Here is a 19,308-nt window from a genome sequence, read left to right as displayed (position 1 = left end):
TTAGAAGCACACTAGCTTTCGGAGCATCGCTCTTTCATCAGGTGATAGTGGAGGGCTCAATCCTAACACACAGAATTTAAAGCCAAAATTTACAGTGTGATGTAACTGAAATTATACATTGAAAAATTGATTGTTAAGTCTTTCATCTGTTTGAATACCATGATAGCTTCACTTCTTTCATGTGTAAATCACAAAACCTTTTTTTAAAAGTTGCATTCTCAGGTTTGCTGTTAACAATGGGTGATAGCTAGACAACGTTCAACATATTGTCTAGCTATCACCCATTGTTAACAGCTAACCTGAGAATGCAACTTTTTAAAAAAAAGGTTTTGTGATTTACACATGAAAGAAGTGAAGCTATCATGGTATTCAAACAGATGAAAGACTTAATCAATTTTTCAATGTATAATTTCAGTTACATCACACTAAGTTTTGGCTATAAATTCTGTGTTAGGATTGAGCCCTCCACTATCACCTGATGATGGAGCGACGCTCTGAAAGCTAGTATGCTTCCAATTAAACCTGTTGGACTATAACCTCGTGTTGTGTGATTTTTACCTTTGAAAATATGTAATCACTTTTGTTTTGATTAACTAAGCCAATCCATTGCTATTTATTGTCGTTCGTCAAACAATATAAATTTAAGTACCCTCTGTCGCTTCAAGGTCTTCAACCTTGGCTCCTGCTGGTGATGTTTTAATATTTTCACTCTTATCCATCTTGATTGGTGATTTCTAACTTTAGGTCTGCAGAGGGTGTTTGGATCATTTTTGGAATTAGCAGCGTGGGTTGCTATTTAAATCTGTGCTAAAGGAACAGTAGACCAATAAAACCTGTATTGAAATGGTGTAAAAGATGCCTGCTTCACTCTTAATTTTTTTTCCCCAAAAGAGAAATAAATAACACAATCCTGCATATGAATAAATGCTCTACCTAAAACTGTGTCACTGCAGAATTGTTTGTTTGAGTTGATAATGATGCCATTCTTCATTGTACAGAAAAAAATGCATCCCCAAGAAAAAGTATTTTTCAGGAGGATAGCTTTCCATTTTGGAGATTGTAATTGAATTTTTTAAACTTTTGGTACTATAGAGATTGAAAGACTTAAAGCAAAGAGAATTTGCTCGCAATGTTTCCTCAAGATCTCGAAAAGATGAGAAAAAGCAGGAGAAGGCACTTCGACGGCTTCATGAACTTGCAGAGCAGCGTAAACAACAGGAATGGTATGTACTGTACTGCACTGAGCAACTTCTACCTCATTTGAATTAGAAGCTATGTTCAGTGTTCACAACCTTTTAAAGTTGAAAGTGTATGTACCGATCAGGGTTTCATACTGACATCTGTGAAAGCAGGTTCTTTTATATTACAATTTAAGGTATAGAGTTTGGTTTCTTAAAAGTCAGTGAGTTATTTTGCCATATTCTCTGACACTGATCACATCATTTCAGACTTGAAAGACCTGGGTCTGTGGGCAGTTTTCAGGCATTTACTTTTGAGTTGGCGTTTTTCATTCACTTTTGTAAATGGCTGACCGAAAATGTATTTTCTGCAATATTTTACATTCCCAAGTGGAAGGCAGCTCGACACAGCTGTGATGAAATACAAGAGGCCTCTGTTTCTTACAACTTAGTGCAGCTACCTGAGCTTTTTTCACATTAATTATGACATTATTAGGTTTATTGTCTCTTTATAATTGAGAAATTGTAGATCAGGGTGGAAATAGGAAATTTGAGTGGCACATTTTTCTTCGCAAACAAATCCAAGTTTTTTTGTTGCAGAATTAAATTAATTGGGTTACTCTTTTATTCCATTCTAATTCAGTTTGAGAAATTCAACACAATGTCGGGAAGTGCCTTTTGAGTGTTATTTTTTCCTTTGTTTTGAAATATGCAGGACGTTCTTCTTCAGTGCAGTACAAGTCTTGTGCTTCTGCCAAGATGTTTTGACCCATTATGACAGATCTTCATCTGGTGTTGTAGCTTCTTTTTAAACTGTTTGACCTTTGCATTTCGCTTGAATTTTGTTTATTGATCCTAATTGTTGAGAATTGCTGGCCATGCTTTTCTTTAGGTGGCAATGCCTCACAACTGTGCCTCAAGTGAACTGTCGCTACCATTTTACAAAAAAACAGAAACTGGAAGTGCACAGCAGGTCCCTCAGTAACTGAATGTGTTTTCAGTTGTAGACTTCTTTGCCAGTATAATCCTAATGAGGGGTCTATATGTGAAACATCAACCAATCTCTTCAATGCTGATGTTCTTGTTGTGTAATTCCAGACATTTCTGTTTCTATTTCAAATTTCTAGCATTTGCCATTTTTCCTGTTACCTCTTGCTATTTGTGCTTCTCATTGGCTTTAGCACTTGATGCCTGTGATTTTTAATTGTCTAAAATGAATTGCTTGTTTTCTTGTAGCTAAAATATCAGTCAGTGCCTGCGGTATTAGTTCACTTGTTTTCTTTCTTGTGCAGTGCCCCAGGTAGTGGCCCGATGTTCAGAGCTACGACTGTGGCAGTTGATGAAGATGCTAATGACAGGAATGTTCTCGGTGCAAGTGATAACAGTGGAAGGAAGACAAGTGGATCCACATCACCATCTGTTAACAGGAATGTATCTGACAGCGTCTCAGGAGATAGCAAAGGAGAAACTGACAACACAGGTCATTGCATTAGTGGAAGCTCTGCTAGTTCAGGTCAGAGCAGCCAGCCAGTACAATCTTTTAGCATCAGTCAGCTTAAGAACAATTCTGGCGTGCCCATGCCCTTACAGAAACTAGGAGTATCATTTTCTTTTGCAAAAAAGGTCCCTGTCAGGCTTGACGTTTCAGCTTCAGTGTTCAGCGATGTTGCAGAGGAGCCAAATGAATCTGAAACAGCAAATCCTGATGAAAAAGTGTCCTCTGGTCAAGGATCACCAAAGTCAATGGAGGTTGAAGCTATAGCAAACTCTGATAAGGCTGAAGGGGCAAGTCAGTCAGAAAGTGATAATGACTCCATAAATAGTACCTTGTCAAAGTTGAAAAAGATGATGAAAAAAGAGGATGAAACTAATCAGTCAGAACCCCAATATTATCATTACATTCCTCCTGCACATTGTAAAGTGAAACCCAATTTTCCATTTCTTTTGTTTATGAAAGCTACAGAAGAATCAAGTAAGTGTGGCAATAAGAATATAGAGCCTCCAAAAAATAATCCAGATATACAAAATAATTTGAATCCTCAGGAAAACAAAGAAAGTGAGACAGCTGCTGTACAGCAGGACAAAGACACGGCCAAACCAGCAACAACTGCAGAGCCTGATAAAGACACAAAATCCCTTGAAACCATGAGTACGGAGAACTGTGAGGCCACACTAGCAAAGTCTAGTGTTTGTGAAGAAGGAAACCAAGATAGTTCAGCAAATAAGGAAGTCATCAATGGACCTAAACAGCCAACGGGGCCCTTTTTCCCAGTTCTAAGCAAAGATGAAAGTACCACACTTCAGTGGCCCTCAGAATTGCTGATGATTACAAAGAGTGAACCATGCATCTCTTATAGTTGCAATCCCCTCTACTTTGAGTTTAAACTGGCCCGGAACAGGGATGCTAAAGGAAAAAACAAAGAAAAAGACCGCGAGAGTTCACTTGGGCAGAGTCTTGATCAAGATTCACAGGACAAGTGTAGTATAAACACCAGTAAAGCTGCATCGAAAGCAACAGTAAGTGAGAGTGATGCTAAACCACAAGAGCAACCTTCCTTGAGTGCAAAAAAATCTGAAATCCAAGCTGACGATGGTGACAGGAACACTAGTAATAAAGGCAAGAGCATGAAATTACACAAGCATAAAAAGAAAAAGAAGCACAAAAAATCTAACAAACATTTAAAAGAGAAAAGTCATGAGAAAAAGGATAAGCAAAAAGATGGCGAAGCACGTGATGGAAATTCAAAAAAAAGGAAAAAACGTAAACGCAAGAGTAAAAACACAAATGAGAAAAGCAAAGACACTGCTACAGGACTTCCCGTGCAGATGGCTACAATAAAGTTTAGTGAGGAGAGTAGTCACATGCAGAAGAAAAGGCGCAGGTCACAAGATGATTCGGAACGTGCCCCTGCTGTTGTTGAAGGTAGTAGCAGAAGTAGTAGCAGTAGTAGTAGAAAGGAAGATTGTTCTCAGGAACCCAGTAACAAAAAGCAGAAAACAGGTATGTGTAGTGAATTAAGGAAGAGGACATCTGGTCAGAAAGAGAGCCGAACTAGGCATAGGAGCAGAGAGAGCAGCAGAGATGAAGAATCTGATAGTTATGATGAATCTCACAGAAAACGTTCAAGGCAAAAGTCGTCCTCCCAGTACAGTGACGATTATGATTCAAGAAGTGACAGAAGTTACTCCAGTAGATCAAGGAGACGTCGCTCATCATCCCATCGATCATCACGTAGATCATACTCATCTGGATCTGATGTTTCCTCAGACTGTAGCAGGTATAGTCGTCGAAGGAGTTATTCTGATTCTTACAGTGACTACAGCTATAGGTCACAACATCGTTCTAAGCGATCACATGATTCAGATTATGAATATAGAAGATCAAGACACAAAGGGAAAAAGCACAAATATTCTTCATCAGATGATGACTACAGACAAAGTAGAAGTGGATCCAGAAGTAGCAGCAGGGGACGGACCCGAACTCGAACGAGGACCAGGACCATCAGTAGAAGCCGAAGTAGAACTCGCAGCAGTAGCCACAGTAGGAGCCGAAGTAAGCGACGTAGTCAAAGCGCAACACAGCGAAGCTGGAAAAGAAGTCGGAGCTATAGCCGCAAACGTAGTGGTAGCACTAGGCACCATAGCTCAAGAAGGTCAGCTTCAAGAGACAAAGGATCACACAGCCATGATAGCTCCAGTGATAGACGGTCCAGTCGAAGAAACTCCAGTAGATCATTTTCAAGAGATCGAGTCTATCGGTCAAAATCTCCGTGTTACAGCCGAAGCAAAGCATCAGGGAAGAAAGATGACCCTTTGAAAAAGGAAGAAAACAAAGAGGATAGCATGAGACCAGGCAGTACTTTACCTAGAAATCCTAGTAGTACCATCTCTAACACAGGGAAAGTGGATTTGGAAGATGAACCAACACAAGAGGAAAGGAATTCCTTAACGGCTAAACAGCTGTTGGAAAAAATTCAGTCTAAAAAGGTTGAAAAGAAATCTGAAACAAATAGTGAAGCCACATTAGCTCCTAATAAAGTAGGCATTAAACTAAAAGATCCCCCTCAGGGTTATTTTGGGCCTAAACTTCCCCCAGCTTTGGGAAATAAAGCACTGCTTCCTTTAATAGGAAAACTACCTACAATCAAAAAGCCTGCAACAAAGAAAGTGGAGGATTTTTGTTTGGAAAAAGGGGACAAGGAAGAGGAGCAGTTTCTAGCCGAGCCTAAAGATATGATGAAGGAGGAAATGGGTCAGCAAATAAGTTGGACTGCGCATGAAGATACTTCAATCGGAGAAGAAAAATCCGAAAACGAAGAAGCGCCAGCTGCAGGTGAGAAAATCCAACCAGTTTCGTGTCAAACCCAATTTGTTCACAAAGGATTCAAGTTGGAATCTCAAACCATCTCGGATACCTATATTTCCGATGTGACCACGCAAGTTGAAATCATCAAAGAACCTTCTGAATTAGGACCACCAGATGCTGGTGAAACTGTTATGATGCGTTTTGCACCAGATCCAGAGCCATTCTCCAATTATATTCCACAGGCGGAAGTGCAGGAAATTGATGAGGAATCCCAAGAGGACGCAGATTCATCAGTGGCCCCACTTGATAGACAACCAATAACGTTCACCCCTGAAGAAATGGAGAAGTACAGTAAACTACAACAGGCAGCTCAACAGCACATCCAACAACAGCTTCTAGCTAAACAAGTGAAGACTTTTCCTACCTCAACTGCTTTAGCTCCAGCTCCTGCTCTCCAACAATTTCATATTCAGCAGCCAGCAGCAGCTGCAACAGCAACATCCATCACCACTGTTCACCATGCTATATTACAGCATCAAGCTGCAGCAGCTGCTGCCATGGGAATTCATCCACACGCACACCCACAGACACTCACTCAAATCCATCACATACCCCAGCCTCACTTGACCCCCATTTCACTGTCACACATCACACCATCTATTTACCCAACTCATCCTGCCACTTTTCTGACTAGCCATCCAATACATATTATACCAGCCTCTGCTCTCCACGCCGGCCCCCTAGCTCTCCACCCTGTTCCCCATGCTCTCTATCCTGCTCTCTTTGCTCCTCGCCCAGCAGGTGCAGGTGCTTCTGCTCTTCATCTTCATCCTTTACTCCATCCTATCTTTTCAGGACAGGAGCTCCAACATCCCCCCAGCCATGGCACTTGAAGCAAGCTACAGTGAGTGTAAAAAATTAAGCATTCTGATTTCATTTCACGAAATAAGTATACCAGCAGTTAGTTTGGTATGAAAATGCTACATAGTTGCATTACAGACTGATCCTTTTTTCAACAGCCAAAGAGTTCAGGCTCAGGCCCAAGAGTATATTGCAGAGTTTGTATACTTGTAATATCAGGGATTCCTGTATTCTTTTATTTAACTAAAAAAAAAGGTAAGAACTGATTATGTGGATGTCCCAAAACTCTTAAGTGCATTGCTAATCAAGAGAGAAGGTTATGCATCTTAATTATGACAGAATGCACCATAATTATATTCAGTGGGTTGGCCTCCTCTTGCCCCATTCTAAGTTCCATCTTAGTGCAAAAAGAAATGCATATCCATCTTGACCTGCTTCCATTTTATAGAATCCTTGTAATATGTACATTGTTAGGTTGTTTTGGGGTGTTTCTGTTGAGTGGTGAAAGGATTCTGATGGATATTGAAACTGAGTACTACTTTAACCTCTGACGGCTGAAAAACATAACCATGAAAAGTAAAACATGGTTTAAATTCTGATATTCATATAGTCAATGATTGGCATCTGTGGCAGTCATATCTCACTGTGGTTCGCCGGAAGATTCCTGGGAAAAGTAAAGCCAAGGACGAGAGTCTGTGTGTAAATGCCCTTATAGGCTCTGCATAGTCGCTTCACCGGTTTGGATTGTGATTGAGAGAATGCAGTTTTTCGGGCTTTGATGTATTAAAGAAAGAATGGAGCAACCTTCTTGTGACATCTCAAAAAATTGCATTTGTTTGAGATAAGCTAGCTTTGGTATACCGATGGAGGTTGGAGAGATGTGTAAAATCTTTATGAGAAAAGGTCTATTCCCATTGCTGTTGTAAAACTCGACAGTCTTTGTATAAGTTGTAGCTTATAATTTAAAAATGTGGAAAGAATTGCACTGAACTCTGTACAGGTGATGCTGCTTTTGTAGGTTCATCCAAAACAATGACATACATGCAGAGTACTGCAATAATATTTTTTAAAGATAAATTCATTTGGTTTCGTGGTACTGTTCTAACATATTGCTTTGTGTAAATATGTTTGTAGGTTAAGCAATCCTTGTAAAGGTAAATGTCCTATGTTTCTGTTTATGGCAGAAGCTAAGCATGTATATTTTACCAAAACCCATGTATTTTTTGAAGTTTTTATGTACTGTAAATGTAAAATTTCTTGAAGTTCAGTTTATTTTGAGTTTTTGCCGATAAAAAGTATTCAGTAAAAAAAAAAACGAGCAACTCTGCAAAAAGTGGTGTTTGGGAGAGTCTGTTGAATCTATAAGCTAATGGATACAGACACAGAATGGACTGAAAGCTCAATTAAATTATAACTGATTAGATTAGATTAACCGGTAACTACTGTGTTCTTTTTTGGTGAAGCATAAGTTCATTTGTTTTTAGGTAACTCATGCCATGGAAAGCATTTGACATGGTAATAAAATCACTTCTCATTTACATTAAGTTCTATTCCCAGACCAATCAGACATCTGTTCTGATGACCCACTTTAGTTTGTCATGGTCGAGTATGTTGAACGAAGTGAGTTACCTTCGGTAGCCCACTTTCGCGCATGGTACTTCACTGCAGTTCATGTGCTTTACTGTTCGGAAAGCCTTGCCTGCAATTTCAACCCTAAAATAATGTCATGAATGTCTGGATATCTGGAAAGGCTCTACTGTTTCAGAGTCTATTACACTGGTAACTGCACATTGGAGCTATATTTACATAATTAAATCAAACTGAATTTTTCATCATTATGATCCAGGTTAATTTACTTCATATCCATTTTATAGCACGTATCTAGTAGGGACTTAAGTATGTTTGCATTTCAAATTATGTTGTTACGCTTGTGCTCGACACAGTAATTTGAAAAGCTTGTGCTGTCTGCAATATGCATGGCAAAATAAATTGAATTTGTTTTAAATTCATGTTTCAAATTCAGATATAGTAGATATTATAAATGGCTTGCATATGGGTTGGGATAACCATTTACCAGGTGATTTCAGTATTTTGAATTTTCATCCAGTAAAACCACACTCGCTACACGATTCTTCAAAATTGATTTAGAAAAAGCTGTGCTCGAAGCAATCATTTGGCATAGATGGTGGGGGAGGGGGTTTGGTGGTACGTGGGTTGGGTTGGGGGAGTGGGAAGAGAGTTGGAGACGCTGGTGTATATGAGGATGCAAAGAGACTATTATAGCAATATCTCAAGAGGTTTGCTTGCTATTACCAGTCAGATAATATTATGGAGAATGTAAGCCAGTGCTGGCAAATACACTAAAACTCATAACTCTCTGAAATAGGCTGTCGTACAGGTCTGTAAGAATAAAATACCATGCCGTTTTGTGCAAATCTGCTGTCAATCATCAGTTGTGTGCAATTGATTACTTGTATTTCTCATTGTTTATAGTTAGAGACAAAATAGTTTTTCTTGAGTCTGAGTTCTAATTCTGTAATTATTCTTTGAGTACAGGCGAAGATTACAAACAAGTCAAATAGCACTGTTGAGCAGATCATGCCACAGTATCAGTACACTCTTAATCATGATATTAGGGTGTGTTTAATAGAGTTATGTTTCTTTAGATGACACATGTTTTCCCATACAGTCAGTTCTGCTGATCTTGAGCTTTTTGATTCAGTTCTTTCTCCTAAACACCCCAACACCTTACAAAGCAGCTTCTTCCATCTGTTTTTAAAATGTTATGTAACAAAAAACTAGAAAGAAATGTAACTAGCTTATTGCATAAACTGCATATTTTATTTAACTTTCTGTCACAAGAACATGCAGAATATTACTGTACAATAGGAGAAAACCTTTATAACAATAAAGTATGAAGAATTTGTGAACTCTGTCTTTATTTATTTGACACTGAATGTTTTGCAGCTGCTGCCTTTGCATTTCTGTGCAAATTTACAACTGGCAATAATGGACTTCGTCTGACCCAGTCACTACCAGAATTATAACTAGTGTCTCCCAGTGATAAATTAAACATCAGCGGGACAGGTAAAGGGGAAAACTTTCCAACAGTGGACTGGCAGTTTTAGAGTGCCAAGAAAAGTTTAATTTGTTCAAATCATTGCATTGCAATTTAAAGTCAGTTTAATCTGTAATAACTGAGTTTTATATATGGTCATTTTCCTTGTATTGATGTTACACTTGGTTGACTTTTTAAAATAGTCCGTAGTAGTTTGCATGGCATTACTCCTGGAAAGCCAGAACAAAAATGCATTTCCCTAATTTGGGGCAGCACGGTGGCTCAGTAGTTAGCACTGCCGCCTCACAGCACCAGGGACCTGGGTTCAATTCCAGCTTTGGGCGATTGTCTGTGTGGAGTTTGCACATTCTCCCTGTGTCTGCATGAGTTTCCTCCGAGTGCTCCAGTTTCTTCCCACAGTCTGAAGATGTGCTGGCTAGGTAAATTGGCCGTGCTAAATTTCCCATCGTGTTCAGGGTTGTGTAGGTTAGGTGCATGAGTCAGGGGTAAATGTAAGGGAATGAGTCAAGGTGGGACACTTTTCGGAAGGTCACTGTGGACTTGTTGGGCCAAAGGGCCTGTTTCCACACAGTAGGGATTCTAATTCCTCTAAAATTCTAATTCATGAGGGCATGAATTTGAAGATATACTTTAAACGGTAGAAGTGTACAGCCGAGTATGGTGAATATCTAAATAAGCGATACATGATTTGGCGCATTTAATTAATTTACTGTATGTTGAGTTAGCTGCCTCTGTGCTGCAATAATGGAGAATGTACAGAATATCACCTTATTCTAGTTGTCCAGATTTGTAATTTCTACAGGCATTTAGAGCCTGTTAAGTGGGTAGGTATTAAATAGGATAAACTCAGAAATTACTGGAGACTGATGCTCAGTAATAACAGTGTGTCCTATCTGCAAGATGCATTGCAGACATTTGCCAAAGATCCTCGGACAGCACCTTCAAAACCTGTGACCATTTCCATCCAGACAGACTAGGGCAGCAAATACATCACCCGATGTTCCACAAGTTCTCCTCAAGCCGCTCATTACACTGACTGGAACTATATTGTCATTTCTTCACTGTCACTTGGTCAAAAGTCTGAAATTTTGCATTAGGAGTCAAACTCCATCATGTAGACTACAGCAGTTCAAGATGGCAGCTCCCCACTACCTTCTCAAGTACAGCTGTGGGCAGGCAATAAATACTGGCCAGCCAGTAACACCCACATCCCATGTATGAATGAATAAAGAATCTCAGTAAGGCTAGCAGCACCTTTGGCGAGAGAAATAGAGTTAATGTTTCAAGTCCAATTTGACTTTTCATCAGATGACTGCTCTGCACCAAAGTAAATCTTCATTCCAAAGCACAGCTTCCTTTTTTTTGTTGAAAACAGTTTTAACTTCATATGTGATGTATTTTCCTCTTTAAAACCTGAAACCTGTTTTGCAATAGACATCAGCCGTAGTATGTTTTGAAGATACTAAAACACTGCATTTTTAAGACTTCATCAGTTCGATTTTGAGTTGTAACTCCTGTTATATTTTCAGTATGGATTAGGAATGATTGCCCTATTCCTCTGGCAACGTTCCGGAAATCCAGAAAGCATCCTCACCTATCCAGTTACAATATCTGCATCTTAAGTGTTTCCAATATCCTTTGATTACTTGGTTTGATTTTCTCCTGCTAACTCTCAGAAGAACTTGACAATTTTCTGTGCAATTATATAGCACTTTTCACATCCGTTGGATAGCTCAACATGTTATTTTTTTTCTTTTTTCTTCTTTTTTCTCTTTTTTTTTTGCTTATTATTTTTATCCCCAGCACCCATGGTGTGTATGCAGCTGTGAGACACAGTGAGAGACAAGGTGTACAAATCTTTATTCAATTTCCACCACCAGGAAAGCTCAACATGTTATACAGTCATTGAAGTACTTTACTAAAGTGTAGTCACCATTATAGGAAATGTGGCAATTAATTTGCACTCCACAAACTCCCACAAACAGTTAGTGGTGTCAACAGTGTTTGTGATTTGGAGATGCAGGTGTTCCCATAAACAGCAATGCCTTAATGACCAGATAATCTGTAATCTTGATTGAAGGATAAAGTTTGGCCAAAACACTGGGAATAACTCCCTTGCCCCTCTTTGAAATAGCACCATGGGATCTTTCACCTCTGACAGACTATGCTTTCAGCTGTTCAATGCTCTCTCAGTCTTGTATTGGAGCGTTGGTCTTCATTTGTTGCTCAAGCCTTGCAGCGAGACTTGAAGCTGGAACTTGGTGATAAACCAATTTTGGAGCCATGCAATCTCCCTTTAACATTGTGATTTAGTTTTGCAAATAAATCTACGATGTGCTTTATAGAGTCACATAACATGGAAACAGGCCCTTCAGACCAACTTGTACATATCAACCAGGTTTTCCGATCGGAACTAGTCCCATTTTCCTGTGTTTGGCCCATATCCCTGGAAGCCTTTCCTGTCCATCTACCTGTCCAAGTGCCTTTTAACTGTTGTATTTATACCATCTCTACCACTCCATTACATATGAACTACACCACCCTCATGAAATGCCCCCATTACTTAATCAAAGAACTCGATCAAGCTAGATAATTCTGAGTGTGTTTAGTTGTCTCAAAGTTGAAGAGTTCATGTTTTTTCTTGACCTTCCTCATAACTAAGCCATAGGTGATTGAAGTCAAAACGTGTGGCACTGGAAAGGCACAGCAGGTCAGGTAGCATCCGAGAAGTAGGAGAGTCAACATTTCGAGCATAAGTTCTTCATCTTGATTGAAGGGCTTATACCAGAAACGTTGTCTGTCCTACTCCTCAGATGCTGCCTGACCTACAATGCTTTTCCAGTGCCACACTTATTGATTCTGAAATCCAGCATCTGCAGGTCCTCATAGATGAGTGAAGGAAAGTGGATAAGATATGGAAACAGGTATGTAGGATTCGGTCTGCTTATGAAAAAGTTTAACTGGTTGGATGAATGAACTGTAGCCATGTTAGTTTCAATAGAACGTGATATAAGTCTCTTGGCTTTGCACTGGGCAATTTCCAGAGCATTTAGCTATTCCCTTGTGTATCTGGGGTAAACATTTGAATGTAGAGTTAGATAAGTTGTATAAGACTCTGATGCGGCCGCATCTGGAGTATTGTGTGCAGTTTTGGTCGCCATACTATAGGAAGGATGTGGAGGCACTGGAACGGGTGCAGAGGAGGTTTACCAGGATGTTGCCTGGTATGGTAGGAAGATCGTATGAGGAAAGGCTGAGGCACTTGGGGCTGTTTTCATTGGAGAAAAGAAGGTTTAGGGGTGACTTGATAGAGGTGTACAAGATGATTAGGGGCTTAGATAGGGTTGACCATGAGAACCTTTTTCCACGTATGGAGTCAGATATTATGAGGGGGCATAGCTTTAAATTAAGGGGTGGTAGGTATAGGACAGATGTTAGGGGTAGATTTTTTACTCAGCGAGTCGTGAGTTCATGGAATCCCCTCCCAGTAGCATTGGTGGACTCTCCCTCTTTATGGGCATTTAAATGGGCATTGGATAGTCGGCTAGTGTAGGTTAGGTGGGCTTGGATTGGTGCAACATCCAGGGTCGAAGGGCCTGTACTGTGCTGTATTTTTTTTTCGATGTTCTATATGACCACAGCAGAGTTTTGTGGTTTCGACGTGAGGTTCTCTGATTTGTACTCCACGGATTTAGCTCGGCAGTATAGTTCAGAATTCTGTTTGTTACCATTTGTTAGTTACCGTGTAGCAGCTAAGCACCAAGTGTACCCTAGAGTCCACTAAATCCACCTTAAAATTGGGAGAACCAAATTCATGTTTGTCCCCTTCCCTGTCTGCCTTCCTGGCTAAGCTTCTGATTGCCATATTCTCTTATCACAAAGAATACTTCATTCCACCAGTGTAACATGGGCCTGCCTCTGTCCCACCTCATCCTGTCTGCCATTAAAGAACATGTAAATACCTCCAGAGTCAATTGGTTCAATGCAATCCTAACTGACTGCCTGGCTCTACAGTAAATTGGTTAGGCCACTTTTGGAATATTGCATGCAATTCTGGTCTCCTTCCTATTGGAAGGATGTTGTGAAACTTGAGAGGGTTCAGAGAAGATTTACAAGGATCGGAGGATTTGAGCTATAGGGAGAGCTTGAATAGGCTAGGGCTGTTTTTACTGGAGCATCTGAGGCTGAGGGGTGACCTTATAGAGGTCTGTAAATCATGAGGGACATGGATAGGATAAATAGCCAAATTCTATTCTTGGGGTGGGGGAGTCCAGAACTAGAGGACATAGGTTTAGGGTGAGAGGGGAAAGATATAAAAGAGACATAAGGGGCAACTTTTTCATGCAGAGGGTGGTACACGTATGGAATGAACTACCAAAGAAAGTGGCTAGTACGATTGCAACATTTAAAAGGCATCGAAAAGTGTATATGAATAGGAAGGGTTTGGAGGGATTTGGGCTGGGTGCTGGCAGGTGGGTCTAGATTGGATTGAGATATTTGGTTGGCATGGACAAGTTGGACCGAAGGGTCTGTTTCCATGCTTTACATGTCTATGACTGCCAGTTTCCACTAGTTGCATTTCATCCAAAGCATTTGATAACTGTAAATTCATGCACAAAGCCCACTTTACCCATGATAATCATCCTCACTTAGCCGTACTGGCATTCAGATCATCAAGTCAAAAATAAAAACACACTCATCCTTGTTTTAAGTATCCATGGTCTTATTCCTCCTCAGAACAATTACCGATTGGCTTATATGCCCTTTGAGACTGTGCCTTTAGCTTCCTGGTAATCAATGGGAATTGAATGCTCTTCTGCACAAAACCTGTGTTCATACTAGTTGGCATCTTCATTCTATTTTACTATACTTTGGAGCTAGACAGATCTGGGTTTGTAGTTCAGATGTGTTCTCCATGCAATCATATAGACTAAGAAATGAATGAAGTGCAGATGCAGATTTAATTTGGAGTAGCCAATATCAAGACATGACTAAACCTTTAAAGGGAATTTTGGAGAGGTATAACTATCATGATGGATAATGTTGATTCCATGGTAAACCAGGATGGAGAGACAAAACAGGCAGTGGAAACATTATGGGTACAATAGGAAAAGATTTAAGACTACTGGGAGCTATGTGTTTGTTCTGTTTGCATCTGTGAAGTGAATAAATTGCTTGTGTGTCTGGGATAGTTTTCTGAAAACATATCTGAGAATCAACAATGAGTACACCTTATTAGATACAGTAATGAACAATGAACCGAATACTTATCTACCGTCAATCAGGATCAGTGCACTAGTTGAAAAGGAGATAATGAAACTGCTAATAGGATTCCGGATTAAATAAGCTTGACTTCTACTAGATAACACAGACACTGTCCATGTTAAACTCGGCAAATCGTAATGCAAAATATCAGCGGGAGGTATTCAGAAGAAAAGCTGATACAGAACCAGGTTATCCTTCTGAAGTTCTGTTTCCCAAAAGATAAAGCTGTGGAAAACCAAAGAGGTAAGAGAGAGCTTGGAAACAAAAAGAGAAAAATGTATATCTGAATGAAAAAGGTAGCATACATCTGAGCAATGTCAAAGATATAGATAGCAGCAAATAATGATGAAGCAAATCAAAGTGGAAAAATTAGCTACCAACATGGAGAATGAAAAGATACTTGGAAGGGTTTTCTTTTTAAATGAACAATCACCTGATGAAGGAGCGTCGCTCCGAAAGTTAGTGTGCTTCCAATTAAACCTGTTGGACTATAACTTGGTGTTGTGCGATTTTTAACTTTATATTGGGGGAAAAGGTGATGAGAATAATTGACAACTTATTGATTTTCAATCAATGATAAGGAACTGGCCTATATCAAATAATTATTTTGCATCTGTGTTTACAATAGTGGGGAATTGAAGAGTTCAGAGGTGAAAATGTGTCGCTGGAAAAGCGCAGCAGGTCAGGCAGCATCCAAGGAGAGTCGACATTTCGGGCATGAGCCGTAGAATTCAGCCCACCAATGAATGGACTCATAAGGGCCTTCCTCTACCAGTGTTTTAATCATGGCTTTATTGTGGGGGCTACTGCTGGTCAGATTCGAAGGAAGATGAGAATCCTATGATGGCACACCTTACCTCCATTCCATCATTTTCCCCCCATCAGTCACATAAATGCAATCTTGTATCCTTCAAACCCCTCACTGAAACAACTAATCCTGCACTAATCGGGGTTCCTCAGCATGATTGGACTCCCCAGAAGTGACACTGGATCTGGCACCATGGTAACTGGAGAGAAATCAAGTCTCAATTTAAAAATTTGATTGCTAGCCAAAGATATCAAGGGATATGGAGCTCGATTGTATGTCAGTCATGATCTCTATGAAAGCAACAGAACTGACTCAAAGAGTTAAATAACTCATATGTAAATTATATAAATAAAAATTTGCTGCTCTCTTTCAAAGCAAAATATTTTGTACAAATGATCATGAATAGAATTAGTGCTCGAGAGTTATAGTACTCAAAGTACGATGGAGTAATAATTCCTATAGAATTAGAAGTACCGCTGTAAAAAAAACACTTTCATACCTCAAAATCCCTTTCCTGACTTAGTTTCAGATTCACTTTAAGTTAGCCTGCTTGTTATCTTTTGTTCTCTCTATGTATTTTTTCTCTACATTTTCATCTCATGGTTAATCTCTTCAATCTGGCCCTGTGTTTATTCTGTATTCCCTACGTTCAGTATTTGCATCTCATTGTTATTCCATTCACATTCTGGTATAATGAAAAGTTGCTTATTTTATCAATCATTTGAAAAACACAGCTTTTGGTAACTCAGTCACTTAAAAGAGACAGTGGTCTAGTTGCAGCCCACAAAAGATAGGATAAGCAGCTCTTAGTATGAACAATACCTAACATAAACTGATTCATAGCAGTGCATTCAGCTTGAATGAGCAGGATTGGTGTTTCACTTCATCAGTTTCTGTTCATGTGGGAGCTGACTATAAAGCTAGCAGTAGTCATAAAGCTTGGTCAATGTATGTCCTTAACTGATTAAGGTAGAGTACAATGATCCAAGCATTTAGTTGAAGTGAAATGAAGTGTTTGTCAATATTCCTCAAGCCCTGTAATGGAATTTTTAATGACCTTGTCAGTGCTGGCACCAGATGTGCACATGAATGGGAATAGCCTGCCTATTTACCTCTGTAGATGTTGAGTGATCTGGTGTATGACTAATTATACAGCTTTCAAAGAACCAGTGCAAGCGTGATGGACCTAGTAACCTGCTATACTGCAGTATCACTCCCTGATTCAATGTGTATGTAACTTGTATTTTTTTTTAAATCGGATGTATTATGACACACGCTTGGAGTAGCTAGGTCTTGAACCCAGGTCTTCTGACCCAGAAGAAGGGACACTGCCATTGCAACAAGAACCATTTTTGTAAATAGTACCTATTGTCCCAATTCTAATTTCCCTTGGTTTTGTAGAATTTAATTGTTTGTAATAATTGAATGAAATGCAGACCATGTACAGATTAAATGGCAGACTGTGATAAAGGAATATATAAATAGTATGGACACATAGGATTAGGACTACATAAATGTGGGCAATTGCACCAACACGAGTTGTGCTAAGTGGCCTTAATTCATGTTTTACTTTCTGTGCAATTTTATGCAATCAATAACAGGAAAAGTTGTTCCTTAAACAACAGATCAAAAGATCTTCTACATTCCTATATCCTCCTCAAAGACCAGGGATCTGTGGGAATGGTTTGTATTTGTTGCATAAACATTTTTTATCCTGTATGGTATTTGCAATGTACCTGAAAATAACAATGTTAATGAGCAACTCTGATCAAAGAAGGAACTGATCTTTCACATCGAATGAAGGTGATGTATCTGTGGCTGAGTTGTGACTACATTGTAATTGGTCATCTTTTCAATGTATCCTGTACATGGTTAAAAGTTATGAGTTGCAATAAAACATCCAATTAAAAATATGTGAAAATAAATTATTTGTAAATCTAACCTCGCTAATTAAGATGAAGGTGAATCAAATGACTTTGAAACTTGAATCTATAATGCAAAGCTGATCTCGCCTTGTTTTCAGTTTGGACAGAAGCTTGTAAAAGTATAGCAGGATTGTGATTGCTGAAAATGTGTTGCTGGAAAAGTGCAACAGGTCAGGCAGCATCTAAGGAACAGGAGATTCGACGTTTCGGGCGTAAGCGCTTCTTCTTGATTCCTGAAGAAGGCCTTATGCCCGAAATGTCGAATCTTCTGTTCCTTGGATGCTGCCTGACCTGCTGCGCTTTTCCAGCAACACATTTTCAGCTCTGATCTCCAGCATCTGCAGACTTCACTTTCTCCTCCAGGATTGTGATTGCACCTGTTAAGCAGAATATTCTTCTGTTGTAACTTAATTCATCATAATCTGGTGTCCTTAGTTTGTACTCGACGCTGGCTTGTCAGCTCCTCATTTTCAAAGCAAATGACTCGAGAACTTTTCTATTTGGTCATCTGTAGACTCACCAGCTTAATGCCGACATTTAGTTCCAAATCCAATTTGAAGAGGCATAATACTTAAAGGCTTTGGATTCTTCCTCTGAAATGTAAAATATTTTGTTTAGTGTGACAAAAGCCAAATTATTACTACATATCAAGTCTTTGTTTCTGCTTTATATTTCATCTGAAATTAGATTTGGCATAATATGTTTTAAAATTTACTTCAGCTAGCTTTCTTTGAAAAGAATTTATTTTGCGATTTTTGCCTCAGTATACTTTGGATGAACCAGAACAATATTCTGCATTCAAAGTGTGCTGTTTTCACAAAGTGGGGTTGGAGGGGTAGGGGGCGGTGAAGGGGGGAATTTCTTTCATCTCTAGGTTTCACAGGATACCAAGGCTTGATTTGAATTAATTTGTTTTTTGAGCAACTTTTCTTTTACAGTTTTTGTAATGCCATTTACCTTTTGAATATCTTCCATCCTGGAAAAGCTTTCCACCTCAGAGCTAGTTCCTTTATTGTGTACACTAATTTCTTTTTTTAAGGATTTTAGATAACAACATCATTTCTGCTATTTCATCATTCAGTAACTGCCATTTTGAATTTGACGAAAGAGAAGTAAGGGTGTTGAAGAGTTTTGTTTGCAGTAAGGTGAAACAAAGATTTACTTTTCTTTCTATCACTATTCTCCAGAAAGATCTGCTAATTTCAAGCTTGATAGAAGTGTTCAGAGAATGCACCCAACAATACTACAAATGCATCTGAACTAAATGGACTATGGCAGTTCAAGAAGATGAACAGTTCACCACTATTTGCTCAATGGCAATTCGGAATTGCCAACAATGGTGGCCTAGCTAGTGATGTTCACATCCCATGAAAGAATAAATAGTATAAACCTCTATGATATGTTATGATGTGAGTTAGCTTCTGTCCTCTGATGCAATTTACTTTCTTGGTATTTTAAAACATTTATAATACTCATTAATTAATAATTGTATTGAAAAATTAGAATTAGGTTTATTGTCACATGCACTGAAGTACAGGGATACGTGAGTTCAGCAAAAAGCGTACCAAATTACCATTTCCTGCACCAAAGATATTGAGGTAAAAAATCTTGGATATAAATAAGAAAAATTGAAAAAAAAAGGTAAAAGATCAGCATTATAGTCCTTATAAAGCTAGGTGCAAGGATATCAATATACAAAATCTAAGGTATAAATTAGAAAAATAAAACAAATAAAGGTATACCTTCAGCATTACAGTCTTGTTCCCACCAAATCCAACTGAAATCTTATGAGAGGACATAGCTTTAAAAAAATCATTATTAGACCTGTAGAATTACCTCTGCATCAGAATATCTACAAATCATTCAGGGAGCTCACTACTGAAACT

The 19,308-nt window shown here is 39.0% G+C and overlaps 1 protein-coding gene across 6 annotated transcripts in view; it reads left to right on the top strand.

The window, feature by feature from the left end:
* gpatch8 (G patch domain containing 8) overlaps positions 1–9,252 on the top strand; it is a 210,161-nt gene extending 200,909 nt beyond the window's left edge. For 5 of the 6 annotated variants that reach the window (XM_060848542.1, XM_060848544.1, XM_060848543.1 and 2 more), the window contains 2 exons: positions 1,093–1,223; positions 2,471–9,252. In XM_060848542.1, the coding sequence (XP_060704525.1) occupies positions 1,093–1,223; positions 2,471–6,377 (4,038 nt within the window). In that variant the 3' untranslated portion in view covers positions 6,378–9,252. Of the gene's footprint in view, positions 1–1,092; positions 1,224–1,914; positions 1,971–2,470 lie in introns of those variants that run through there. The other variant, XM_060848547.1, reaches the window with a different exon arrangement.
* Positions 9,253–19,308: the final 10,056 nt, after the last annotated feature.

Source organism: Hemiscyllium ocellatum, chromosome 32 (assembly GCF_020745735.1).
Source record: "Hemiscyllium ocellatum isolate sHemOce1 chromosome 32, sHemOce1.pat.X.cur, whole genome shotgun sequence".
Taxonomy (NCBI): domain Eukaryota; kingdom Metazoa; phylum Chordata; class Chondrichthyes; order Orectolobiformes; family Hemiscylliidae; genus Hemiscyllium; species Hemiscyllium ocellatum.
The sequence above is the reverse complement of the archived record's forward strand: the minus strand, read 5'-3'. Positions and strand labels throughout refer to the sequence as shown.